General features: G+C 52.7%; 1 protein-coding gene across 7 annotated transcripts in view; it reads right to left on the reverse strand.

Annotated features, from left to right (window-relative positions):
* The window catches only part of DNAH8 (dynein axonemal heavy chain 8), a 10041960-nt gene that overhangs the window by 3010650 nt on the left and 7003924 nt on the right, over positions 1-27386 (reverse strand). For all 7 annotated transcript variants that reach the window (XM_078647354.1, XM_078647353.1, XM_078647356.1 and 4 more), the window contains one exon: positions 12645-12775. In XM_078647354.1, the coding sequence (XP_078503480.1) occupies positions 12645-12775 (131 nt within the window). The remainder of the gene's footprint in view (positions 1-12644; positions 12776-27386) is intronic.

Below are 27386 nucleotides of genomic sequence, written 5' to 3' on the forward strand. Positions count from 1 at the left end.
TGCCCTCCTGCTGCTGGGAGTCCTTCCAGCAAACGGAGGCCTGGACAAAGGGTTTCCTGTCAGGGGCGGTGCTAGCACCATCCCAGACAGGGTTTTGTGTATCCCAGGTAGGCAGGGCTGAAAGGAAGGTGACTGCAAGTGGCACCCCGGTGCTCACTGTGCATATGCCGGCTCAAACCAGTTCCTGGGGCACACCAGCCCCTGAGCTGGGGAGAGACCGGACAAAGGAGAGGGGTGTAACCACCCTCCTCCTAGTCCCACCCATAGGGCAGGACTTAGTCGCGTGCCAGCCCCTTTTCTTAGTATAAAGATAGGAGCAGGCCCCCTTCCCAACTTAGATAATTCTGAATCTTGATTACTTTCCACGAAAGAACTCTTGACTTCTTCTGAAGACTCTCCCTTGTGGCTAAGGAGTAGCCACCCTGCACCAGCAGGCACCATCGAAGCTCTTGCGGTTTGCTGTAAGTCCATCCTCCGGATCAAGACTGCCCAGCTCGACAAGACCCGGTCTTCCCGCCATCTCTGACCTCTACCCTCATCATCCAGCCCAGCTGAGATTCGTGGGTGTGACGAGACCCGTGGGACCGGCCATCTTCAAGACCTGCACGACACTTCACCAGCACGACCCCCGAGAGGCCCTCGAGTAAGTGCACTGGGGTTTGAGAAGCCCTAACCCTAAGCAGCTCCAGCACCGAAGTGCAACCTCCCAGCATCCACGAGATCTGCGTGGGGCCCTTCTGCTTCTTTGCTGCTTGCCACGTTGTCCGGTCACTTGCCCGTTGGCTTGTGGCCCTCCTGACGACGAACGACGACACTTCCACCGCTGGTCTGGTTGCTCCAGACTGGCCCTAGATCCCCTCCAACAGAGGAGCACCCTGGACCCTCCTGGTCCACTCCAGACGCCATCTTGAGTCCACCACGTGGGCTTGCCTTTGCCAAGGCTTGTTGCTCCAATCCTGGTTTCAGCAGCGCCGACAGCAGACACCTTCGTGGGACAGCTCGCCCCTCCATCCTGGTTGCTGACAACGCCTCCTGGTCCGAGAGACTGCAGAGCCCAGCGTCACCCACTCACCTGGTCGAGGTGACTTCGTCCGGTGCCATCCTGGTGCCATCTGATCACTGGCTAGTGATCAAGAACTAAGTCCCCTCTGCTTTCAGGTCATCTTCAACTTCGATCCAGGCTTGGATCACATCGAACTTCATCACTGGTCGCCTGCCAGCAACTTCTTCTTTCAGGCTCCATAGACTGTAACGAGGATTCCCGACGTCTTTTGAACCCTATGCAGCCGCAGCCCCAGGGCTAGGTAACTCGAGCATTTCGGTGCTCCAACATAGGTTCACTATCTAAGTGTCCAGATCATTTTTCGTTTTCAGCCTACCTAGTCGGATTCCTCCGATAACACTAACTTTACGAGATCTAGCATCCATAGACTTCTTCCCGCATCCCACGTGAGAGTGCACACTCTGCACCCGATCTCCCTAGGCCTCCTGCTCCTAACCTTAGGGTTCAGTAGTGTAGTCCTAGCGATCCTGAAGCCTCTGGATCCTGTTACTTACCTGCTAGTATTTCGCATTCCACTTTTGTAGTATATGGTTTTTCGTGCCCCTCGGGCATTTGTGTAAATTGTGCAACTTAAAGTATTTTCGTAAGAGTTTTGTTGTGTGCTTAGCTCCCTGACTCATAAAGAGTTCAGGGTAGAACTGTTATTAATATATATCCTATATTTTTATAACAACTTGTGTGGTGTCCTTTCACTTGGTGTTCAAGGGGTAAATGTGATGGTAAAACAGCTGGCTTAACGCGCCCTCTAGAGTTTAGCCTGAAGACTGCTCGTGTCCATGCTACTAGGATAGCTGGTCTGAAAGGTTGACTTACAACCAATCATCAATAAGGGTTGTTTGGTATGATACAAAGTGATCACTAGAATAGTGAGCACTATATATCAGGCCAACTTCTCACAGCAGGAGTCCCACAGGATGCGTGTGCAGTGTCTAAACACACACGCGGGTTCTCATAGACTTTCAACGGGAACGTCAAGTTTAGAAACTAGTTGATTTCGGACTTTCCGGGTGGACTACGGGAAAACCCAGTTAAAGTAGGACACTTGGATAGTTATTACCCACGGGAGCACCGGAGTACTCGAGTTACCTCACCCAGGGAAGCCGGGTGCATAGGTGTCAAGTCGTGTCAGGTTTTGTCGTTGAATCCTATGGAGAGCTGCAAGAAGATGCTGCAGGCGACCAGGAGGAAGATGTCCGGGTGGATCCAAGGGTGGATCGAGGAAGTGAAGAACCTGAAAGCAGAGGGGACAGAGTCTGGGTCACTAGCCAGAGACCAGAAAGGAACCAGGAAGGAACCAGGCTAAGTTGAGATGCAATCAGGTGATGTTGTGAAGCTTGTCTCTGCAGCCACATAGACCAGGAGGCATCGGCGACAACCAGTAGCTGGATACGGACTGTCCCATGAAGGATCTCGCTGTTGGCGGTGTCGGCTTCCGGTTTGGAATCAACAAGCCTTCGCAAAGGCAACCCACGCAGGATGTGAAGATCGGCTTCTGTTCAGACCAGCAAGGTCTGAGGGGCTTCCCTTTTGCAGGAAAGCAGGAGCAAGTCCAAAGCAACCAGGCAAGCAGCGTTGTTTCAAAATGGAGCCTTCAAGAGGGCCACTAGCCAACGGGCTAGCAACCACGAAGATGCGTCGAGGAGAAATGTAGGCGAAGACCCACGCGGCACTCGTGGAGTGTGGAGGGCTGAGCTTCGGTGCACTTTCTGCTCAGGGTTTGCACTTCTCAGGGTCCAATGCACAACTTCATGGATGCCTCAGAAGCTGCACAGTTAGCAAAAAGCAGGTACTACAGGATGTCCGGTCCCACGTCTCTCGTGCCCGCCACGAGTCTCAGCTTTGCTGTGGATGTGGGTCGGGGTCAGCGAAGTCTGGAAGTCCAGAGACTGCATCGCTAGGTTGTCGTGTTCCGTCGGGAGCGGCAACGAAGCAAACCGGCAAGTTACTGGTGGTGCCTGTTTGTACAGGGTGGTCACTCCTTGGCCACAAGGGAGATTCTTCAGTCTTCTAGTTGCAGTAGAATGTCGAAGGTCCAGGGTTTCGTTTCAGAGTTTCAGTTCAGGATAATCTAAAGTCTCTAGACTCAACTCCTAGCTTTATACGACTTAAAGGGGCTGGATTACCTGCTAGGTCCCTCCTATGGGTGGGACCAGGGAAGGGGGTGGTTACACCCCTTTCCGTTTGTCCAGTTTCGTGCCAGAGCTGGGGCTGGAGTGCCCCAGCAACTGGTTTGAACCAGGCTATGCATGGGGGCACCTTGTGTGCCCCAGACAGTGTCTCATTCCTTTCAAACCACCCGGCCCTAATACACTATAGCCTGTCTGGGGAGGTGCTAGCACCTCCCAAGGCAGGAAATCTATTGTCCAGGCCTCCCTCGCTGGAAGGGCTCCCAGCTGCAGGAGGTCAGACTTGTGTCTGTGGCAGCAGCATCCATTTTGTGATGCTGAGGCTCTGTTTAACTTTAACCGGGTAAAGCTACAACTACATGTCTTCTCCCTCTAGAAGGGTGGAATGCTACCCCCGCCGCCAGAACTGGCAGGGGTAGTATTCCAAAGCATATGACACCTTACATGACATGTTTTGATAAAGCCAAACCAAAGTTAGCATTAACCGCGAGGATTATAATGCACCTAAGAGTATATGGTTTGGCTATTTCATAGAACAGCTAGAAGGACATGGTTCCGAAAGCTGCAGACAGGCTCAGCTCATGCTAGAGCACCATCTCACATAAAACCAAGCACTCTGCCTCCAGGATTGTTAAGGCTTGCCATAGGAGTGACTTATAGGGATATATGTGTCTATATATAATGGTAGGTATAGGAATACTATACCTAAGCTAGGGGTGATTACACGACCTTGCCCCAGCCGAGTGATCAGCCAGTTGTGTCAATTTGGATGGCCAGCCAGGGGTGGCATAATATATGCTGCAGCCCCTGGTAGGCCTTGGATGCACCTATGCCCTGGGTACCTATGGTACACTATGCAGGGGATCACAAAGGTGACCCAATACCCAATTGGATATGTACCTAAAGTACATGGTATGAATTTAGAGAGAGAACAGCTGGGCTGTGGGTCTGATTAGCAGGCCCACAGCCACACTAGAGTCGAAAAACCAGTGGATCAGAGTAAAAAGTGGGGGTGAACATAGGAAGCAGACCCTACTCTCCTACAGTGGCATGGAGGGAGGGATAGTCTTCAAGGGGAGTGAGTAGCCCCTTTGGTCTATCTGAAAAACCCACCTGTCTGACGTGATGGTGTACCAGTGGGGGAGGTGATGTCCATTCGCGCTGCCCACTGGCCTCTGGTGGCCCCGAAAGGTCAGACTAGAAGGGTTTGGAGGCTGCTGCAGGGGGGTTATGGGTGGACTGGCCTTATCACTGAAAAGGCGACAGCCATCAAAGGGCACGCCCAGTAAGGTGGATTGGACATCTCCAGAAAAACCAGACGTCCTCAACCAGGCATAGTGCCTCAGGGCTACCGATGTGGAAACTGTTCTGCCCAGTCAGTTGGCGGTATCCATCCCACATCTGATTGTGAATTTGGCTGCGTCTCTACCCTCTGCCACTGCACAGGGGAGAATGGCCCGGGACTCCTCCAGACACTGTGGCAGCACCTGGGCGACCGTATACCACACCGTATGTGAATAACGGCCCAAGAGGCATACAGTATTCACAGACCGCAGTGCTAAGCTGGCAGAAGAAAATTTCTTCCCAAGATGGTCCAGCTTCTTGGATTCCCTATCTGGGGAGCAGTAAGGAATGCTCCCTTAGAGGACGAGGCTTGGACCACCAAGCTCTCGGGGGTTGGGGGTTGGGAAAGGGAATTGGGTCGCCATAGGCTAGGCTGTGGCGTCAGGTAATCATCCTGTCCACAGGAGCCCCTGTTCTGAGCTTGGACCAAGTGCCCAAAACGATGGCCGTGAGGGCTTCACTGAAGGGCAGAAGGGGTCAGAAGAAGCCGCTTCTGGCTGAAGCACTTCTGACAGGAAGGTAGTCCTGACTGCCACTTTAGAAGCTCCAGGCCCAAGGCCTCAGCTGCTCTGCGCAATACCACTGCAGACAACACTCCGTCCTCCATAGCCACGGTAGTGGGAGAATACATGCTAAGGTCTGTGGAGGTATACAGATCACTGGCGGCACCAAGGTCCTCTCGCCAGTCAGGCTCATCAAGTTGATCGGCTAAAGCGTTCACAGACCCGTTCCAGTCCTCCTCACCCTACTCTGGTTGCCACTCAAGCCTAAAAGGAACACCAGGGATGAACAGTGTCACAAAAGAGCCTTCCGGCGCCTGTTCCGACATCAGTCCTGCGCTGGGTCCAAGTTGAGGTGAGGCTGGGGTCAGCACTGATCAAGGGCACGATCGGCACCGGGTGCGTCATCGCCGGATTGGCGCTAGGGAAGATACAGTGAGGTTGACAGCCGTCAATCCGGATCCATGCCTAGATTCTCAGGGGCACTCCGGTGCCTGGGCCAAAGCCGCCGGCATCAAAATCCCATGACCCCCAACTGAGTCCACAGGGCCGAAGGCGCGCCGGCGGAGTCTGGCGCCCCAAAGATGCCGTGAAGCGCCTCATAGAAAGCTCGAAGCTGGGCAGGGAGCGCTTGGCACTGGGAAATGGAGAGTAGAGCAGAGCCGTCCCTGGCGCAGGCTTTGAAGATGGAGCAGGAGAGCGACGACGCTCCGGTTCCTGCGTGACGTCGGTCTACAGACGGTGAGAAGGTGAAGAGCGACGCTGCTTCTTCACCTTCTTCTTGTGCTTTGACTTACCCGAAGACCTCAAAGACTTTGGTGATGAATCATGGTGATGGCTTCGTGACCGGTCCCGAGACCTTCCTCTTGACCGGAACCTCAAACGACGTGGAGCCGACTGCCAGGACTACAACAACTTTTGGGACCACTCAAAGACTGGAGCTGTCCCAAAAGTTGTTGGAGGCATGGCAGTCGGCTCCACGGCATTTGAGGTTTCATGGCCCAGCAGTCAGAGCACGCCTTTGGGTCATGGTCGCGCTCCAGTCACCAGAGGCACATGAGGTGGTGGTCCATAACCAACATCAGGCGGTTACTGGCTTGTGGGACACCCCCGCGCCGCACGGCCACCAGCTGCTGCGTGTGTCTCCCTCTGCCTGCCCTCTGCCTCGCCGCCGGCCTCGCTGACGCCTGGCCGCTCCCCTCTGGTTTTGCCAGTGTTTTGCCCAAAATTTGTGCTTGTTTTTCTCTGTGCCGTCCGATCGCTTTTTTAGCTGTTTTCCTCTGTTTTGCCCGTCTATTGTGCCTGTATTCCCTTGTGCTGTACCATCGTTTTTCCTTCCTGTTTTTGCCTTATTTTTCCCTCCATTTGTGCCTGTTAATTGTAATTTTATCCTCTTTGCTGTGTCCAGTGTCCTTCCTGTCTGCCCGCCTACCTCGCCGCCCTCCGCTCTCCCTCCCCGCTTCCCGCCTCCCGCCACCGCCTGTGGCCACGCCCCTTTTCTCTTCTGTTCCCTCCCCGCTCCCGCCTCCCAGCTGCTCCGCCCACCCGCGCACTTGGCCTTAAATGGCGACCGTGCGACGCAGGTGAGTGTGACCCACTTGTGGGACACCCCCGCGCCGCACGGCCACCAGCTGCTGCGTGTGTCTCCCTCTGCCTGCCCTCTGCCTCGCCGCCGGCCTCGCTGACGCCTGGCCGCTCCCCTCTGGTTTTGCCAGTGTTTTGCCCAAAATTTGTGCTTGTTTTTCTCTGTGCCGTCCGATCGCTTTTTTAGCTGTTTTCCTCTGTTTTGCCCGTCTATTGTGCCTGTATTCCCTTGTGCTGTACCATCGTTTTTCCTTCCTGTTTTTGCCTTATTTTTCCCTCCATTTGTGCCTGTTAATTGTAATTTTATCCTCTTTGCTGTGTCCAGTGTCCTTCCTGTCTGCCCGCCTACCTCGCCGCCCTCCGCTCTCCCTCCCCGCTTCCCGCATCCCGCCACCGCCTGTGGCCACGCCCCTTTTCTCTTCTGTTCCCTCCCCGCTCCCGCCTCCCAGCTGCTCCGCCCACCCGCGCACTTGGCCTTAAATGGCGACCGTGCGACGCAGGTGAGTGTGACCCACTTGTGGGACACCCCCGCGCCGCACGGCCACCAGCTGCTGCGTGTGTCTCCCTCTGCCTGCCCTCTGCCTCGCCGCCGGCCTCGCTGACGCCTGGCCGCTCCCCTCTGGTTTTGCCAGTGTTTTGCCCAAAATTTGTGCTTGTTTTTCTCTGTGCCGTCCGATCGCTTTTTTAGCTGTTTTCCTCTGTTTTGCCCGTCTATTGTGCCTGTATTCCCTTGTGCTGTACCATCGTTTTTCCTTCCTGTTTTTGCCTTATTTTTCCCTCCATTTGTGCCTGTTAATTGTAATTTTATCCTCTTTGCTGTGTCCAGTGTCCTTCCTGTCTGCCCGCCTACCTCGCCGCCCTCCGCTCTCCCTCCCCGCTTCCCGCCTCCCGCCACCGCCTGTGGCCACGCCCCTTTTCTCTTCTGTTCCCTCCCCGCTCCCGCCTCCCAGCTGCTCCGCCCACCCGCGCACTTCGCCTTAAATGGCGACCGTGCGAACGCGCAGCGTTGACGCGCAGCGGGCGCGCCGATTGTGCGCCGAAGGCGCGCCAAAGGTAAGCCCGTCTGCGCCCGTCCGCGACCGGACCGCGCCCAGCGCCAGGACCCCTGGCCCACGAAGACCCCGACCTACCCGCCTGACGTACTCCGCCGCAACCCTCATCGCACTCAACACCGGCCGACTTCCAGACTGCCACCAAGCCACTCCACGACGTACCCACGGACCTTTCAGCTGCCACGCCTGCAAGTTCACCTGCACCCGGACCTGCCCCGCACCAGCACCCGCCAAGTCGAACATCAGCAGCACCCACCTCAAGTGCATCCTGCTCAACACCCGCTCCGTCCACAGACACGCCATCGAACTCTGGAACCTCCTAGACGCCACAGCCCCTGACGTTGCCTTCCTCACGGAGACCTGGATGAACTCCTCGTCAGCTCCTGACATCGCCATCGCCATCCCAGAGGGCTACAAGATCGTCCGGAGGGACCGAAACGCCAACCAGATGGGAGGAGGCATCGCCATCATCCACAGGAGCACCATCCGCCTTACGACCAGCATCGACAACACTCTGACCAGCGCCGAACACCTGCATTTCCAGATCCACACCAACCCGAACACCACCCTCAGAGGCACCCTGATCTACCGACCCCCTGGACCACGCACGCAATTCAGCGAGGACATCGCCGACTTCGTCAGCCCGCATGCCCTCCCCTCCGCTGACTACATCCTCCTGGGAGACCTCAATTTCCATCTGGAGAACAACAACGACCGCAACACCAGCACCCTGCTCGACAACCTCGCCAACCTGGGACTCAAGCAACTGGTGTCCACCCCCACCCACCTCGCCGGACACACACTCGACGCAGTCTTCTCTGCCAGCACAGACATCGACTTCAGCCACGCCACAGAACTTCAATGGACGGACCACAGCTGCGTCCACTTCACCTTCAAGAGAACAACGACCCACCAACACCAGCAACAGGCCGCCCGCAGAAGCTGGAACAAGATCATGGCAGACCAGCTCGCCACCTCCCTGAGCCAGCACCCTCCTGCCAGCTCAGCGAACCCCAGCCAGGCCGCCGACAACCTCACGAAGTGGATCAGCAACTGGGCGGACGAACTCGCCCCACTGAGGACCCCGCCTAGCAGACCCGGCAGCAAGAAGGCCCCATGGTTCACCGACGAACTCAAGAGCTCCAAGAAGAACTGCCGAGCCCTCGAGAAAGTCTGGAGAAGGGAACCGACACCAGACAACAGGACCTCCTTCAAACTTGCCACCCGGAAACACCACCAGCTGATCCGCACCGCCAAGAAAACAGCATTCAAGGACCGGTTGGACAACAACGCACACAACTGCAAGGAATTCTTCAACATCGTGAAAGAGCTTTCCAACCCCAGCGCAGGAAACAACGACATCACCCCATCGCAAGACCTCTGCAACTCACTCGCTTCATACTTCCACAACAAGATCGCGGACATACACAACAGCTTCAACAACCAACCAACGCACACCAGGACCGAACAACCACCCCCCACCACCACCCTCCACGCCTGGACCCCGATCAGCACCGAAGACACCATCCGCACGATGAACTCCATCCACTCCGGATCACCAACCGACCCCTGCCCTCACCACGTCTTCAACAAGGCCGACGCTGTCATCGCACCCCACCTGCGGGACATCATCAACACATCCTTCGACACCACCATCTTCCCGGAGAGCTGGAAGCACGCCGAACTCAGCGCTCTACTCAAGAAACCAACAGCGGACCCCACCGACCTCAAGAATTACCGCCCCATCTCGCTCCTCCCGTTTCCAGCCAAAGTCATCGAGAAGACCGTCAACAAGCAGATGGCCGCCTTCCTCGAGACGAACGGATCCCTCGACCCCTCACAGTCCGGCTTCCGAGCCAATCACAGCACCGAGACCGCCCTCATCGCCGCCACCGATGACATCCGAACCCTGATGGACAATGGAGAAACAGCGGCCCTCATCCTCCTAGACCTCTCCGCGGCTTTCGACACGGTCTGCCACCGCACCCTAGTGCAGCGTCTCAACAACGCCGGAATCCAGGGGAAGGCACTGGAATGGATCATCTCCTTCCTCGACGGAAGAACACAGAGAGTCCGCCTACCACCGTACAAGTCAGAGGCCTCCGAAGTCATCTGCGGCGTCCCCCAAGGATCATCTCTGAGCCCCACCCTCTTCAACGTCTACATGAGCCCCCTCGCGGCCATCGTACGCAAACACAACCTCAGAATAATCTCCTACGCCGACGATACCCAGCTGATCCTCTCCCTGACGAACGACCCCGCCGCCGCCAGAGCCAACCTGCACGAAGGGATGAAAGAGGTAGCCGAGTGGATGACGACCAGCCGCCTGAAACTGAACTCAGACAAGACGGAGGTCCTCATCCTGGGCTCCTCACCCTCCGCCTGGGACGACTCCTGGTGGCCCCCCACCCTGGGCACCGCACCCAAACCGACAGACCATGCACGCAACCTGGGCTTCATCCTGGACTCCTCCCTCTCCATGACCAGGCAAGTCAACAACGTCTCCTCAGCGTGCTTCAACATCCTACGCATGCTACGGAAGATCTTCTGGTGGATCCCCACCGAGACCAGGAAGACCGTCACCCAGGCCCTCGTCACCAGCCGACTGGACTACGGCAACGCCCTCTACGCCGGGACCACCGCCAAGCTCCAGAAGAGACTCCAGCGGATCCAGAACGCCTCAGCCAGACTCATCCTCGACATCCCACGCACCAGCCACATCTCCGGACATCTGAGAGACCTTCACTGGCTCCCCGTCAACAAAAGAATCACCTTCCGCCTCCTCACCCACGCACACAAAGCCCTACACGACCAAGGCCCGAGCTACCTCAACAGCCGAGTCAACTTCTACGCTCCCAAACGCCACCTCCGATCAGCCAACCACGCCCTCGCCGCCGTCCCCCGCATCCGAAGAGCGACTACAGGAGGAAGGTCCTTCTCCTACCTGGCCGCCAAGACCTGGAACTCCCTCCCGACCGACCTGCGCCTGACCCAAGACCACCTCTCCTTCAGGAAGAAGCTGAAGACCTGGCTGTTCGAGCAGTAGCGGCACCCCCCCCCCCAGCGCCTTGAGACCCTACGGGTAGGTAGCGCGCTCTATAAGTGTCAATGATTGATTGATTGACTGGCTTCGCACCGCTTTAACCCAGTCCATCGATGGGACATCCCTCGCTCACCAGGAGTCAAAAAGGAATTCGTCAAAAGTCGAGGAGAAAGTTAGTCAAAAAATTACTAAAGGGGTAGCTTTCTACAGATCTACACAAGGCTGGGGTGGGAAAAAAACCTGACGTCAGCACGCAGGGGTGCTGTCGAAATAGACACCGCAATGTCATTCCGGCGATCACAATACTGTAGACGAACGTGGAGTCGACCGACGCCACCTACCGATGGAGGGGTACTGCTAGAAAAACAATTCTCCGGATCCAGTCTGATGCCTGGGGATAACTCTAAGGTAAGGAATCTATAATTATTAGTCTCTTTCAGATATGGTTGTTCTTGATGTCTTAACTTGAATGTGGGTGCTCCATCGTTGTACATATAAATAAAAACACAGTATTGTGATCCTTCCTGTAGTTTCCCCCTTGCTGATGGGCCTAACATGACAAGTGCAAGTGCAAAATAACAAACTAGACTGTAAATAATTCATCCATGCCTTTGTGAACAATGGCTCTGCGCAAAAATACTTACGTGCTAGTTTCAATAGGTCCATTTAGCTGTGGCCCACCATGATAAAAAATGCAAGGAATATTGTGCAATGTAGCCCCATAGTCGGTTTGTATTATGGCTGATATGTCACCAAGGGTGTTCTTTGCCAAATACGCACTACGACATAAAACCACTCCGTTCATAGCACTCTTATTCTGATGTTCTGTCTTCCATCCTGCTTATCGGGGGCTAAGACGGTCTGACTCTATCAAGGCAATTTTCAATGGGCTCTGCGTTTGTCAGCCCCATTCGGGTTGCTCTCGTGTTTTCCAAGTTTGGCCAACTCTGAGGGAACTTTACAGGTCAGGAGCAGTGAGGCTGCCTCTGTGCATGTCCTGACCTTATAAACATTGGTTTTAACAGTTTCCGATGGTGTTGGAGCAGGGCGGGGCAGCAACATATAAGATGTACCAATGACTCTACTCTGTAATTGCACAGCCTGCATTTAACAGATGTCCATCTTCGATTTAATTCCTTGATAGGAAGTAACACTATCGGGGCCCATTGAATATCTTTCAGACATTTCTTTCCCAAGGCATTGTTCAAGTGTGGCTCAATGATATTTGCCTCACATGATGTAATTAGGCCTGACCACACTCCAAAGTCCATTATCTATCCACGTCGTCATCTCTCTATAGCTGAAAGATTTGTATATTTAGAGTATTCTTTATTGCTGCATAGTTTACTTCCTCCAATGACCAATTTGCTATATCCAAATTCAATTTCTCCATAACATCTAGAAAGATCTTTTGCCAGGTACCTCCTGAAATAGTGTTTTGAGCCCCTCCTTTTATGTTCCTATTCTCATTTGCAGACTGTAGAGCTAACATTCCTTGTGAAAACATACATTTTTTCCTACAGCATACATCAAGCATACCATGTGTGAAGTTTACTGTACCATTAAGTAATCAGCTAGTAAAAAAGAGACACACATGTGAGTCATGGGGTCATGGAGGTAATAAGAAAACAGTTTGTGGTGTTATTGTTTATATTTCATTCAGACATGTAGAGGACTGATGTTCCTATCAGAAACCTCTTTCTGCCTTGAAACAAGAAGATGCAGCACTACATTAGTAGCAACTCTGTGCAGTCTCCATTATGTTCAGACATAAGAAGCAGATAATGCAGCATACAGTTAGTAAATTGAGCCTAGCTTTCTGGGATCCCATGTCCATGACTGTTAGGTACAAATATATGCCCTATGTTTGAGTGTGATCATTTATGATATTATGGCACGAAGTTCTAGCCCTTGCCTTCAACTGTTTCTTACCTGGTTAAAGTAATTTGAAATATTTTATATCCTGCTATAAATGAAGCCAATCTTGCCAGACTCTGCTTTCCAGAACCACCAACTCCCACTAACAGTGCATTTCCACATGCTGTTCGTATTACTCGTGATATCTAGAATACACATTACAAAAGAAGTACTGTTAGGTAACCGTGATATCATCCTGATGATCTGTTTAAAATTGATACAGCATTTTATTTTTGTATGTGTACTTAGAGTTTCTGAAGTATTTACCACATAAATCAAGTTTTACGAAGATAATAATAATTCAGAAATGCAGCTGTTGTGTTACAGTTGTACTGCTACCAACCTCAAATGTATAAACACTGTCAGTTGTTCAACTAATTAACATTTAATTCCTTTGAAAGCAGGAAATATATAAGTGAAAGTGTCAAAACATAAACACCAAAAATGGTTTGCACATACACAAATATCCAGTGGCGATCAATCATGAGTGTGATGACATAAAATAAGGACTGGTGTACAGTGAAGGGGACTTACAGAAAGTCCGCATGACAAACCACACAGATTTGGTTGTCTCTACTAGAAACCTTTCACCAACGGCTTTGGTGTTTATTAAAATGCTGCAAATAAACAGTGTCAAAGCCAATAGTTGTGGCTTTGATGGCAAATGCAGACAACGATCAAACTGCATAAACGATGCCTGCATGCGAGATCATATTAAAGGCACACCTCTGCCTTTGCCAATTCACACTCACTTTCACCAGGATGCAGAATGAACCTGCGATAAATACATAGCGCATGGGCTTTTTCTCACTCCCCAAGAATGTTACGATGAGTCTGAAAATCCCTTTAGCTATGCACATATCAAGACACAATGATAATGCCTCTGTGCATGATTCCTGCATAAGAAAAAGAACCGGAAGTGCTAATGTTCTAAAAAGTAAAAAATAGATGGATGAAAGTGTACATGTTCATAATGATTCGCAACAGCAATGGGAGAAGAGAAAAGGGGTGGGGGGATGGGGGGATGGGGCAATAAGTAGAGCAGCAAATTTAAATTGCCTGGTCCGGCAAAGTGGAGCAGCGAGGAGAGAGTTGTCACACCACACCTGGCCTATGGGTTGGGGAGAGATGGAGGGCACAGAAAGGCAGGAGTAGCAGAACTTCAGACATGGGCACTTAAGATTGGTGAGTGGAGAGGAGGAGAGAACAAAGTTGCTTTTGTCTACTGGGACCCCTGACTCCAAAACTGCCATTCAAAGTATTGCAGGACTCAAGATTCTGGTGATCCATCTTGGGGTATGCCACCCAAAAGAAGAATACACAGGGTGGACACTTTATGGTCTTATTATTATCCTTGCAAAAACATTTTAAAACGTCTGCTGCTTTGGATGAAAATGAGAAAGGATCGCTTTGTGTATAAAAAGAATTATGACATTTATGTATATGTGGTGCCTAAAGAATAAGTTACTTACCTTCGGTAACGATATATCTATTCTGTAAGAGACATATATTAGTTATGGATTCCTTACCTTAGAATTACCCCCAGGGGTCAGACTGGATTCGGAGAATTTTTCTGCGGCAGTACCCCTGTGCGTCAGTAGGTGGCGTTGGTCACCTCCGCGTTCATCGTTGGAGTCGTGATCGCCGGAATGACATCACGGTATCTACTTAGACGCTACTCCTGCACGCTGACGTTGGTTCTTTACAAGACATTCCATGCCAGAAGCGCAGAGCCATGCAAGACACTGACCACTGGCGCATAAAACTAGGGCCCTGAAAGGAGTCCCTTACTCTAGAAGTCAGTTTGTAGAACAGGGAGGATGGGTGGGGGGTAAGGAATCCATAACTAATATATGTCTCTTACAGGTAGGTAACTTGTTCATCTGAAAGAGACTATTAGGTATGGATTCCTTACCTTGGAATAGATACCCCAGCAATACCAACCCTGGAGATGTGTCTGCGAACCAAGTTCACACCAGGAAGTCCTGAAGAATGGAGCAGGCAATAAAGCTGTCTCTTCGGACTTGTCTGTCCAGGCAGTAATGTTTAGTGAACGTGTACAATGAAGCCCACGTGGCTGCCTGGCAGATTAAATGAAGGGGGACTCCACGTCCCAAGGCAGTCGTGGCTGCTGTTGCCCTGGTGGAATGGGCGTGCAACCCTACTGGAGGTTCCTTTTTCTCACGCAGTTTTAATAGGGGGAGGCCTGCCTGCCAAGATAACGCTACAGACTTCAGGAGGAAGGTCGAAGGCTGTCAACTGTTGCCGCTCAATCTCCATGCAAGGAGGTGGGGGCTGGACAGGTTTGGGTGGAAGACTGTTCCCTGCTGCTGCGACAGAAGATCCTCCCAAAGGCGCAGTCTGATTGGAGGATCAATGGCCATGTTCAAGATCTGAGGATACCAGACTCTTCATGCCCAGTCAGGAGCCACAAGAATTACCTTGGCCCGGTCGCGCTTGATCTTCTTCAGCAATCTGGGCATAAGTGGTACAGGCGGAAAAGCATACATAAGACCGCAACTCCACTCACGACAAAAAGCGTCACCTAACGGGTGCCGCCTTGGAAATTTCAACACGCAGAACTTCTTACATTGCATGTTCTCTTTGGTGGCGAATAGACCTAACCAAGACCCTCCCCACTGCTAAAAGAGACCTTGCACCACCTCCGAGAGAAGACGCCATTCGTGATCCATCAAGCACCAGCAGCTGAGTTTGTCTGCCCTGGAATTCAGGGAACCCGCCAGGTGTTGAACCACCAGGGACATGCCCTGACATACCAGCCACATCCAGAGACAAAGGGTCTCCTGACAGAGGGTCCACGACCTCACTCTGCCCTGTTTCTTGAAATACCACATTGGGGAAGTGTTGTCTGTGAACACCTGCACTACTCTTTCCATGACAGAAGGAAAGAATGCTTTCATTGCTAGACAAATGGCCCGGAGCTCCAGAAGGTTGATGTGGAGTCCAGACTCCTCCAGAGACCATAGGCCTCTAATCACCGCCTCTCCCATGTGGCCTCCCCATCCCATGAGTTACGCATCTGTCACCACTGTGAAATCTGGTTGGGGAAGGGAGAGGGATCTGCTGTTGACCCAATACTGGTTTGTGAGCCACCACTGCAACAGATTCCCCTGAGGCTGCGCCCACTGGAACTTCAGGTCCCACTGCAGAGGCCGCATATGCCACCTGGCATGATCCACCAGCAGGATGCAGGAGGCCATGAGGCCCAGCAGCCTCAGGGTCATTCTCATCGAAATCCGGGATAGAAGTTGGAGCATTGGTATCATAGCCCATATATCCTGAACTCGCTGTTCAGGAGGATAGGCCCAAAACTGCGCTGTGTCCAGAACCGCTCCGATGAAAAGGAGCTTCTGAGAAGGGTGTAGGTGCGATTTCGGCATGTTGACTCTGAACCCCAGCGAATGCAAGAGGTCGGCCATACTGTGAAGGTGGGCAACGATAGCCAGGAGCAAGCTCGCCTTCAACAACCAGTCGTCAAGATAGGGGAAGACTGGAACGTCTGATCTGCGCAGATGAGTTGCAACCACCACCATCACTTTCGTGAACATCCGAGCAGCGCTGGTAAGTCCAAAGGAGAGCACGCTAAACTGAAAATGCTCGTGGCCTACAGGGAACCGCAGGTAATGCCTGTGGGCCGGCAGGACAGGGATGTGGAAATAAGAATCCTGTAAGTCCAACGCTACCATTCAGTCTCCAGGGTCGAGGGCAGAGAAGACCTAAGCCAATGTCGACATTTTGAACTCCTTTCGGAGGAAGTGGTTGACATCCCTGACGTCCAAGATAGGACACAGACCTTTGTCCTTCCTGGGCACCAGAAAGTAGTGGGAGTAACAGTCACAACCTAATTCTGGCCCAGGGACTCGCTCTATGGCTCCCTTGGCCAAGAGAGCCGCAACTTCCTGACAGAGAAGGGCCAGGTGATCCTCCGACATGCGATGGAATGCAGATGGCATGGAAGTAGGGGTAGCTTTGAAGGGGAGGGAGTAGCCCCTTTGGACTATATGCAAAAAGCACCTGTCCAATGTGATGTTGTGCCACTGGGGAGGTGATGGCGGATACTGCTGCCCACCCGGAAACTTGTGGCCCTGAGAGGTTGGGCTAGGAAGGTTTGGAAGCTGCTGCAGAGGGGGCAATGGTGGACTGCCTGCCAGCTGGCCCCCAAACTCATGGCGGTGGATTCCACATCCCCGGCCTGCAGAGGCTGGACAGCCTGCGCTGGCCTGTGGCTCTGGGCAGTACATGGTGGGCGAAAAGCAGACTGCATGGGGTAAGAGGTGGTAGCGGGGCCCAAGGATCTGACCGTAGCCCTAGAGTCCTTGAAGGGCTCAAGCGCATTGTCCTCCTTGTTGCGAAAAAAAGCAACAGTCATCAAAGGGCATGTCCGAGGAGTTGATTGGACATCGCCAGAAAAGCCAGTGGACCTCAGCCAGGCATAGTGTCTCAGGGCTACCGACGTTGAAATTGTCCTGCCTAGCGAGTCGGCAGTGTCCAGCCCAGAGCGAATGGCAAACTTTACTTTATTCCTCCCTTCAGTGACTGCACTTTTAGAGTATGGCCCAGGCCTCCTACAGGCACTTTGGCAGCACCTGTGCAATTGTGTCCCACACAGAGTGGGTGTAACGCCCAAGAGACATGCAGTGTTCACTGTGCGCAGTCCTAAGTTGACGGAAGAAAAACATCTTCCCAAAATGATCCAGCTTCTTTGATTCCCTATGTGGGGGAGCAGTAGGGAACGCGCCTTTGGATGTCAAGGCTTGGACCACCAAGCTCTCAGAGGTAGGGTGTTGGGAGAGGAAAATGGCGTCACATGGGGCTGGGCGGTGGTGTCAGGCTATCATCCTACCCATAGAAGCCCCTGTGCTGGGCTTGGACCAAGTGCTCAGAAAGATGACTGTGAGGGCCTCTTTGAATGCAGCAGGGGCTCCAAAGAGGCTGCTGCTGGGTGAAGCACCTCATTGCACAAGTTACTTATCTTCGGTAACGATATATCTATAAGAAACATTAGTTAGTGTTAGATTCCTTACCTTAGAATATCCCCAGGTGTCAGACTGGATCCGGGAAGATTTCGTCAGCCGCACCCTTGCGCGTCGGTAGGCGTTGTCTGCGGCTCTGCATCCGGCGTCGTGATCGTCGGGATGACGTAGTTGAAGTACTTAGACGCCGTCCTCGCGTGCTGATGTCAGTTCTGTACATAGCTTTCCGCGCGAGGAAAGCAGAGCCATGCAAGAAACCGACACTGGTGCCATGAAACTAGAGCCCTGAAAGGGATGACCTTAACCCTAGATATCGGTTCACAGAACGGGGAGGATGGGTGGGGCCGTAAGGAATCTAACACTAACTAATGTTTCTTACAGATATATTGTTACCAAAGGTAAGTAACTTGTGCATCTGAAAGAAACACGTTAGTGTTAGATTCCTTACCTTAGAATAGATACCCCAGCAATACTACCCCGGTGGTGGGTCTGCGAACCAAGATCACACCAGGAAGTCCTGGAGAACGGAACGGCCAAAGAAGCCATCCCTCCGGACTTGGCTGTCCAGGCAGTAGTGTCTTGCAAACATGTGCAGTGATGCCCATGTAGCTGCTTGACAGATGTCTTGTAAGGGCACTCCCCGGCCCAGGCAGTTGTAGTCGCCGTGGCTTGGGTGGAGTTAGCCCGCAATCCAACAGGGGGCTCCTTTCTAGCCAAGGAGTAGCATGCCTGGATACACAAGATGATCCACCGGGAGATGGTCCTCTTGTGCACCGCTTTCCCCTTCTTAGCGCCCAAGTAACCAACAAAGAGTTGTTCATCCACCCGGAACTGGGGTGTGCGATCCAAATAGAAAGAGAGCGCAGGTTTTGGGTCCAGACGGTGGAGCCGCTCTTCCTCTTTAGAGGGATGCGGTAGCGGAAAGAAGGTTGGCAAGGTGATAGACTGCCCAATGTGGAAGGCTGTGACAACCTTGGGCAGGAAAGATGGCTTAGTCCGCAACACAACCTTGTCCGGATGGACAGAAAGGAAAGGGGGGTACATAAAAGAGCCTGGAGCTCACTCACTCTCCTGGCAGAGGTGATGGCAACCAGGAAAGCAGTCTTCAGAGTAAGAAGGCGGAGAGGACAGTTGTGAAGTGGCTCAAAGGGAGCGCACATCAGAAATGTAAGAACAAGGTTCAAGTCCCACTGAGGCATCACAAACGGAACAGGAGGGAATGTGTGTGTGATGCCCTTTAGAAATCTATTTACAATAGGGGACTTGAACAAAGAAGGTTGATCAGGCAGCCTCAGAAAAGCTGAAAGGGCAGAAAGGTAGCCCTTGATAGTGCCCAGAGCAGAGCCCTGCAGGGCAAGAGAAAGAAGGAAGAGAAGAACCTCAGAGAGAGGGGCAGCAAGAGGATCCACAGCCTTTGCTGTGCACTATGCCACAAATCTGTTCCACCTGCAGGCGTATACCGTTTTTGTGGAGGGACGCCTGGCTGCCAGAATGACATTACAGACTTCAGGACGCAAGTCAAATGGCCTCAACTGTCGCCGCTCAATCTCCAAGCATGGAGGTGGAGACTGGACAGGTTCGGGTAGAGGACCGTCCCCTGCTGCTACGACAGAAGGTCCTCCCGAAGAGGCAGACGAACCGGGGGATCGACTGACATACTGAGTAGCTCTGGATACCAGTACCTTCGTGCCCAATCCGGAGCCACAAGGATGACTTGGGCCCGGTCGCGCTTGATCTTCTTCAGCACTCTGGGCAGAAGTGGTATAGGCGGAAAGGCGTACAATAGACCGCAACTCCACTCGCGATGAAAAGCGTCTCCGAGCGAGTGCCGCCTTGGAAATTCCAACGCGCAGAACAGATGACATTGCGCGTTCTCTTCGGTGGCGAATAGATCTAACCAAGGCTCTCCCCATCGCTGAAAGAGGGCTTGCGCCACGTCCGAGTTCAGACGCCATTCGTGATCCATCATGCACCGACGGCTGAGCTCGTCCGCCCTGGCGTTCAGAGAACCTGCCAGGTGTTGAGCCACCAGGGTCACGCCCTGGCGTTCCAGCCATTGCCAGAGGCGCAGAGCCTCCTGGCGAAGAGTCCACGACCCCACCCCGCCCTGTTTGTTGCAGTACCACATGGCGGTGGTGTTGTCCGTGAACACCTGCACTACACTCCGCCGGACAGAGGGGAGGAATGCCTTCAGTGCTAGACGAATCGCCCGTAACTCCAACAGGTTGATGTGGAGCCGGGCCTCCGCCGGAGACCAGAGGCCTCTGATCTCCGCCTCTCCAATGTGGCCTCCCCAGCCCTGGAGGGATGCGTCCGTCACAACTACGTGCTCCGGTTGGGGAAGGGAGAGGGATCTGCCGCTGACCCAATCGCGGTCCATGGGCCACCACTGCAGCTGTCACGCAGTGCCCTCCGAGATCAGGACGTGGTCGGACAGGTTGCCCTGATGCTGGGCCCACTGAAACTTCAGGTCCCACTGCAGAGCCCGCATCCGCCACCTGGCATGATGCACCAGAAGGATGCAGGAGGCCATCAGCCCCAGAAGCCGCAGCGCGAACCTGACCGAGACCCGGGATAACGGCTGAAAGATGGGAATCAGAGCCTGAATATCCCGGACCCGCTGTTCGGGTGGATAAACCCGAAACCGCGCCGAGTCTAGAACCGCTCCGATGAAGAGGAGCTTCTGAGAGGGGCACAGGTGTGACTTTGGCACATTGATGGAGAACCCCAGCTGGTGCAGGAGATCTGCCGTAGTCTGGAGGTGGCTGACGACTGTCTGGGGCGAGCCTGCCTTTAACAACCAGTCGTCGAGGTAGGGGAAGACTGAAACCCCTAACCTGCGCAGATGAGCTGCGACCACTGCCATCACCTTTGTGAACACCCGTGGGGCGCTGTTAAGGCCGAAGGGGAACACGGTATACTGAAAGTGCTCGTGCCAACCGTAAACCGCAGGTAGCGCCGGTGGGCCGGCAGGACAGGGATGTGGAAATAAGCGTCCTGCAAGTCCAACGCTACCTTCCAGTCTCCTGGGTCCAGGGCAGCTAAGACCTGAGCCAGTGTCAGTATTTTGAACTTCTCCTTCCGGAGGAAGCCGTTGACATTCCTGAGGTCCAAGATAGGGCGTAGGCCCCCTTTGCCCTTCTTGGGTACCAGAAAGTAGTGGGAGTAGCAACCACACCCTACTTCTGGCCCAGGAACGCGCTCGATGGCCCCCTTGGCCAAGAGGGCCGTAACTTCCTCCTGCAGAAGTCGCAAATGATCCCCCGATACACGGTGGTTTTGCGGTGGCATAGCTGGAGGGGTCGCCTCGAAGGGGAGGGAGTATCCCCTTTGGACGATCTGCAGCACCCACCTGTTGGACATGACAGTGCGCCAGTGGAGGAGGTGATGGCGAACCCTGCCCCCCACTGGCGTCACGTGGGCCTGAAAGCACGGACTAGGAGGGTTTTGAGGCGGATGCTGCGGGGGAAGGTGTGGACTGACCTCGCCGTTGTCCCCGACCGCCACCACGGTGGTTTCCACGGCCACCACCGCGTGGCTGGCAGCACGTGTGGGTACACCCCTTCCGTGGCCACAAAAGGAGTGAAAGGCAGCCGATTGCTGGCGTAGCCCTGGAGTCCTTAAAGCGCTCAAGCGCATAGTCTGCGCCTTGTCGGCCATCAAACGGCATGTCCATCAGTGTGTTTTGGACATCGTCCGAAAAGTTGGCGGACCTCAACCAGGCGTGGCGTCTGACCGCCACCGTCATTGCGATCGCTCTACCTAGTGAGTCGGTGGTATCCAGCCCACACCGGATAGAATATTTGGCTGCATCCCGGCCCTCCACAAGGGCTTGGCCGAGTTTGGCCCGTACCTCCAACGGACACTCTGGCAGCACTTCCGCGACCGTATGCCACAGAGAGTGGGTGTAGCGGCCCAAGAGGCATGCGGTGTTGGAAGACCGCAGTCCCAGACTAAGGGATGAGAAGATCTTTTTGCCATACTGCTCATACCTCTTGGATTCCCTGTCCAGCAGAGCCGCCGGGAACGCGTTTTGGGAATTGGAGGCCTGGATGACCAGGCTCTCGGGGGTGGGGTGGGTGGACAGGAAACATGCGTCGCCTGGGGCGGGGCGGTGGTGTCTGGCCACGTTCCTATGTACGGGCAAACCCGTAGAGGGCCTGGACCAAGTGCCCAAAAGAACGTCGGTTAAGGCCTCATTAAACGGCAGCAGAGGCTCGGCTGAGCATGACTGCGGCTTAAGGACCTCGGTGAGGAGGTTTGTCCTCATGGCTGCGATGGGGAGCTCAAGGACCAAGGCCTTGGCTGCCCTCATCAACACCACAGTATAGGTTCCCCCCTCCTCCGTAGCCACGGTAGGAGGCGTGACAAAGCCAGTGTCAGGCGAAGTGTCTATACCACTGGCCTCCCAAAGTTCCCCTGCCCAGTCCTCTTGAGACTGGCAGTCACGTGCCAGAGGGTCCTCAGACCCCTCCCAAACCTCCTCATCACCCATCTCCTGATACTCAGGGTTAGGAAAAGATGGGGCCGGTTCATGGAAAACAAATTCTCCGAACGGCGTCTGAAGCGGCGCCCAGCGGCGCCGCACCGACGCCGGATTCGGGTCGAGGGAGGCGTCGGGGACGGCGGCACCCGAGGACGGCACCGGTGGTGACACCTGAGGGGCCGGCACCGGGGAGGTCATCAAATCCACCGGCGACGACCCGGATCCGGAACCGGAACCAGTGGGGCCCTGCGGCGCCGGGCCCGAAGGCGTTGGCGGCGTCGGAACCGAAGCCCTTGACGGCGTCGGGACCGAAGCCCCCGACCTGCTAGGACCCCCAGATGGGTCTGCTGGGCCCGAAGGCGCCGCGGAACCCGTCGGAGGAGAGAGGGACCTCATGGCCACGAGGAACCGCTCAATCTCCTCTGTCGTCGCGTGAGACCCAGGGACCGAAGGGTATGAAGCCGGACGCGGCGCCTGCGAATCCGACAGAGCCGCGTGGGTGGTGCCACCCGAACCCCCGGCCGCGTCGTGCGAGCATCGGGGGGAGTCGGAAGAGCGATGACGTCTCTTCGACTTCTTGTGCTTACCTGACTACTTCGACCCTAAGGAGTGATGTCAACTCCCGGAGCTAAGATGGCTCCGCTCCCGCGACCGGTCCCTCGACCTCCGTCCGGATCGGGACCTCTCCTGGCGCGGGCCGACTGCCGGAGTTTGAGTCGCTTACGGGACCGCTCCCGTCTAGCTTTCGAAGTCAGGGCCTGGCAGTCGGAACAGGCCTTGTCGTCGTGGTCGACGCCGAGACAGTGAAGACACCGACGGTGAGGGTCCATTACCGACATCAGCCGGTCGCAATCCTCAGAGGGCTTAAAACCAGGCATCCTACCAGCACCGTTTCGGAGTCGAAGACTCGAAAAGGAACGATCAAAAAGATTTAGTCTAAAAGTGACTAAGGCACCACTTTTAACGGATCTGCGCTGCTGGCGCGGAAAAAAGAAGAACTGACGTCAGCACGCGGAGGTGGCGTCTAAGTACTCCGACGATGTCATCATGGCGCCCACGACACCGACGACGGACGCGGAGTCGCAGACGACGCCTACCGACGCGCAAGGGTACTGCTACGCAAAAATTTCCGTATCCAGTCTGACGCCTGGGGATATTCTAAGGTAAGGAATCTAATACTAACGTGTCTCTTTCAGATGAGGGTAATATGAAATGCACATAACCATGAAATATATATGTATATATAGGAGGTGGGAAACAGAGGCTCACCTTATTTGAAAAGATTATGCAGAACTGCTTGACCCACTGAAGAATCGGTTTCGCTGGCTGCATCCAAACAGTAGTGTTTGGTGAAAGTATGCCGACTGGCCTAGGTCGCCACTATGCAGATATGTTGTAGAGGGACTCCAGCGAAAAGAGCAGTTGAGGAAGACACTGCCCTTGTAGAGTGCGCTCTAGGAGCTACTTGCAAAGGTCGTCCTGCTTGTGTATGGCAAAATTCAATAGCTGCAGATATCCATCTCGCAATTGTTTGCTTAGATACTGCTTGGTCTTTACGAATCGTATCATAGGTGATAACAAGTTGATCAGATTTGCACAACATAGAAGTTCTCTGCAAATAGAAATTTAAACATCTCTTAATGTCCAGTGTATGCAATGCCCTTTCTGCAGGGTATTGTGGATTAGGAAAGAATGTCTTTAAGATGACAGGCTCGTTAAGGTGGAAGTCCGAAGGCACCTTGGGAATAAATGTTGGATTCGTGCGGAGCACCACTGAGTCATTTGTGAACTGTAAGAAAGGATGATGAACTGTGAAAGCCTCGATATCACTGACTCTCCTAGAGGAAGTCAAATCCAATAAAAGTGACATATTCCCCTGAGTGTCTTTGTGGGGATGCCAAATTGCAAAGAACCGGCATTTTCTGTTCTTCTTGGTCGCAAAGAGGTCTAGATCTGGATGACCCTACTGCCGAAAGATCCGATCCACCGTCTGCTGATGAAGTTCCCACTCGTGAGTGGACACTGTTGTCCTGCTGAGAGTGTCTGCAAGAACGTTCTCTGTTCCCGGTACATGAACCGCCAGAAGATTGATTCTGTGCCGTATTGCCCATGCCCATAGCTCCTGGGCTTCCTGAGACAAGAGAGCCGATCTTGTCCCTCCCTGTTTGTTGACATAGTGCATACTTGTCGTATTTTCCGTGCGAACCAATACAGTGGCTCCTTGAATGATTGCTCAAAATGATTTAAGGGCAAGGAAGATGGCTCTCAGATCCAACAGATTGATGTACCAACATTTCTGCTGAGGGCTCCATTTGCCGCTGATTGTCAGTCCCTGAAGATGAGCTCCCCAGCCTTCGAGGGATGCGACTGTGGTGATCGTAAAGTTTGGTGCGTCCTGAAGGAACAGGCAGCACTGTTGCAGATCCCTTCTTTGCATCCATCAGAGAAGGGAACCCGCATGCGAGGGGTGATCTGGATGAGGTCCTCGAATGAACCGGAGACCTGCAGCCATTGTAAGCTGAGTTCTTCTCGAAGAGGCCTCATTCTGAGACAGCAATTCGGTATCAACGGAATGCAAGACGATACCATCCCCAGAAAGGATTTGAACCGTCGGACTGAAACTGTCAGTCAGTAAAACTTTATTTGGGTTATTACAGCCATAAAAGTATACACTATACATTTATAAAACTTTATAAAAACACGAAATCTAAAAATGTATAAAATTGCGATTCAGTCTTTTCCCGGAGGATAACCCCGACAACTTTGTTTCTAACAGTATCCTCCTGGGATGTTAAAATCACAAGGGTAAACATGAGAAAACATATCTGACTAGGCCTTCCAAACACAATACATACATTAAAGTACAATCTCGATAACATACGCCTATACCTCTGTATTCTGGAGAAACCCCCTAACTCGAATCATGTATTTCCCCAAAGCGCAGGCTATATCCAGGTTTCCCATCCCCACCAGGAGTTTTGCAGCTTGCTTCCTATTCGTAATCCTGCCGTTTTTGAATAACGGGCCTAAAATCTCCATACGTATATCAAGGGTCCTCCTACAGTCTAATAAAACATGAGTAATGTCACAGGTAGAACCTAACGTACATGTGCAATTGCCATTACTATTAATCATGAGGTTTTTAACCCTGGTATTTACATAGCATGGATTTACACCCATTCTCAGTTTTAAAACCTCTCTTCTCAATTGCTGATTCGGCAACCTATCCAAGTACGGGTAGGGATGATCTTCTGAAATCCATACTTGGATCATATGGGACACTGATATTTTTTGCCGAAGGTAATCATGCTCACATAAACGGGATACCTCCGCTCCCAATGACCGTAGTTCTTTTTTGCCTATATTGGAGTGTCCTAACTGGGTATCTAGTTCTATTCCTAACTTCCCATAAGCTTCCTTTAATGAGAGTCTTGCTTCTTTAGCCCAAGATAACTCACTGGAGGCAATTTCCTCTCTACACCACTGTGATATTTTTCTGGGCGCCTCCCCTGTCTCCAGACGCTGCCAAAACCGTATTAGTGCCATCCTGGTTGTAATTGCCCAGGAAGTGACTCCCATCTCCAATCTTGCTGCCTGTACCATAGCTGATTTAGGCAACAAGAATAGGCTTTTCAGGATCATACCCTCCTCTTTATCCCAACCTTTTATCCCACTGAGGAGGAGAACCTCTGATCCATATAGGAATTACGCGGGGACCATTGCCAGGTAGGCCTTTATAACCGGCCCGTCTGACAAGTCTCCGTAAAAGCTATTAAACCTTTTTAAGCCATTTACAGAAGCTGTTGCCCTAATTTTTAGAGCTTCCAGATGGGTGGTCCAATTCAAGTTACTCGTGAACCATACTCCCAAATATCTATATTCCGTTACCCTCTCAAGAAGTTCCGTACCTAAATACCAAGGGAACCGGGTCTTACTTTTGCCGAAACATAGGATTTTGGTCTTTTCCATATTTACTACCAGTTTTTTATTTAAGCAATAGTTATGGAACATATCTAGTTTCCTCTGCAGGCCTATCTCCGTCTAGTCCATGATCACCAGATCGTCTGCATAAAGCAGACAGGATATATGGTTACCCCCTAGCTTTGGGCTCGCCCCTCTAACCTCTTTTAGATTCCGAGGTAGGTCCGCTATAAACAGAGAAAAAAGCAACGGGGCCAATACGCACCCCTGCCTCAGGCCATTTCTAATCTGGATCCTACCAGATAATCCACCCTCCTCATCCAGGACTACCTGGGCCCAGTTGTCTGTATGCAAGGCCTGGATAAGGGCTAGCAGGTCTGCATGTAACTTATAGCCTTTCAAGGTAGACCACAGTTGCTCCCTGCTTACAAGATCAAATCCGCGCGGGAGTCCACAAAGCAGCAAAACAGGTTACCCCTTTGCTCTATAGACTTCCGCGCTACCGCTCAGAGGGCAAAGCAATGGTCCACAGTTGAATGGCCTTCTTTAAAACCCCCCTGTTCAGGAGGTACTATACCATTATCTTCAGCCAATCTCTTAGCAACCCCAAAATAATTTTAGAGAAAACTTTTTCCCCAATGTCCAAGAGATTTATCAGGCGATAATTTTTGGGGGAGTTTACATCACCTTTTTTGTGTATGGGTCTAATGATAGCCTCTTTCCAGCTATCTGGTAACGTTCCTGTTTTTAGTATACTTAAGAACGTCTTTGCAAATAAATCCGCCCACTAATCTATATTTGTTTTTATAATAATGGCGGGTAGATTGTCTGGGCCAGCAGCACGTGTTAAGTTTAAGGTGGCTATCACGATTTTAATGTGACCTAGGGAGAACTGCTCCATTACTTCATCCCTCACTCCTGGCCAACTAGATGGTAGTATTGCCTCCTTCCTTGGCCAATTGCCATAGATCTCCTCAAGGTAGATTACCCACTTATCCTCTGGAGCAGAACATTGCACGGACCCTGCTGTTTTCCCTGTACATTCCTGTATCAGTTTCCAGAAGCCTTTGACATTTTTTTCTTCAATTGCCACTAATAGGCTCTTCCAGCAATTTTCTTTAAAAGATCTTTTTTTGTCTCTAATTAATGCCTTATATTTTATCCTTAGTTTCTTAAGGGCTTGATGTTCTAATTCGTTATAGCTACGCCTGAGGCTTCTTTCACTCTTTCTAATAGCGGCCTTTTCTTTACGGCAAACTGTATCAAACCATGGATTACTAGTAACATGTAATGGGAGTTTCGTTGTCAAACTGTGCTTCCCCCGTTTAATGTTTATTCTGAGGCATTCTACAAGTT

The sequence above is a fragment of the Lissotriton helveticus genome, chromosome 6 (genome assembly GCF_964261635.1).
Source record: "Lissotriton helveticus chromosome 6, aLisHel1.1, whole genome shotgun sequence".
Taxonomy (NCBI): domain Eukaryota; kingdom Metazoa; phylum Chordata; class Amphibia; order Caudata; family Salamandridae; genus Lissotriton; species Lissotriton helveticus.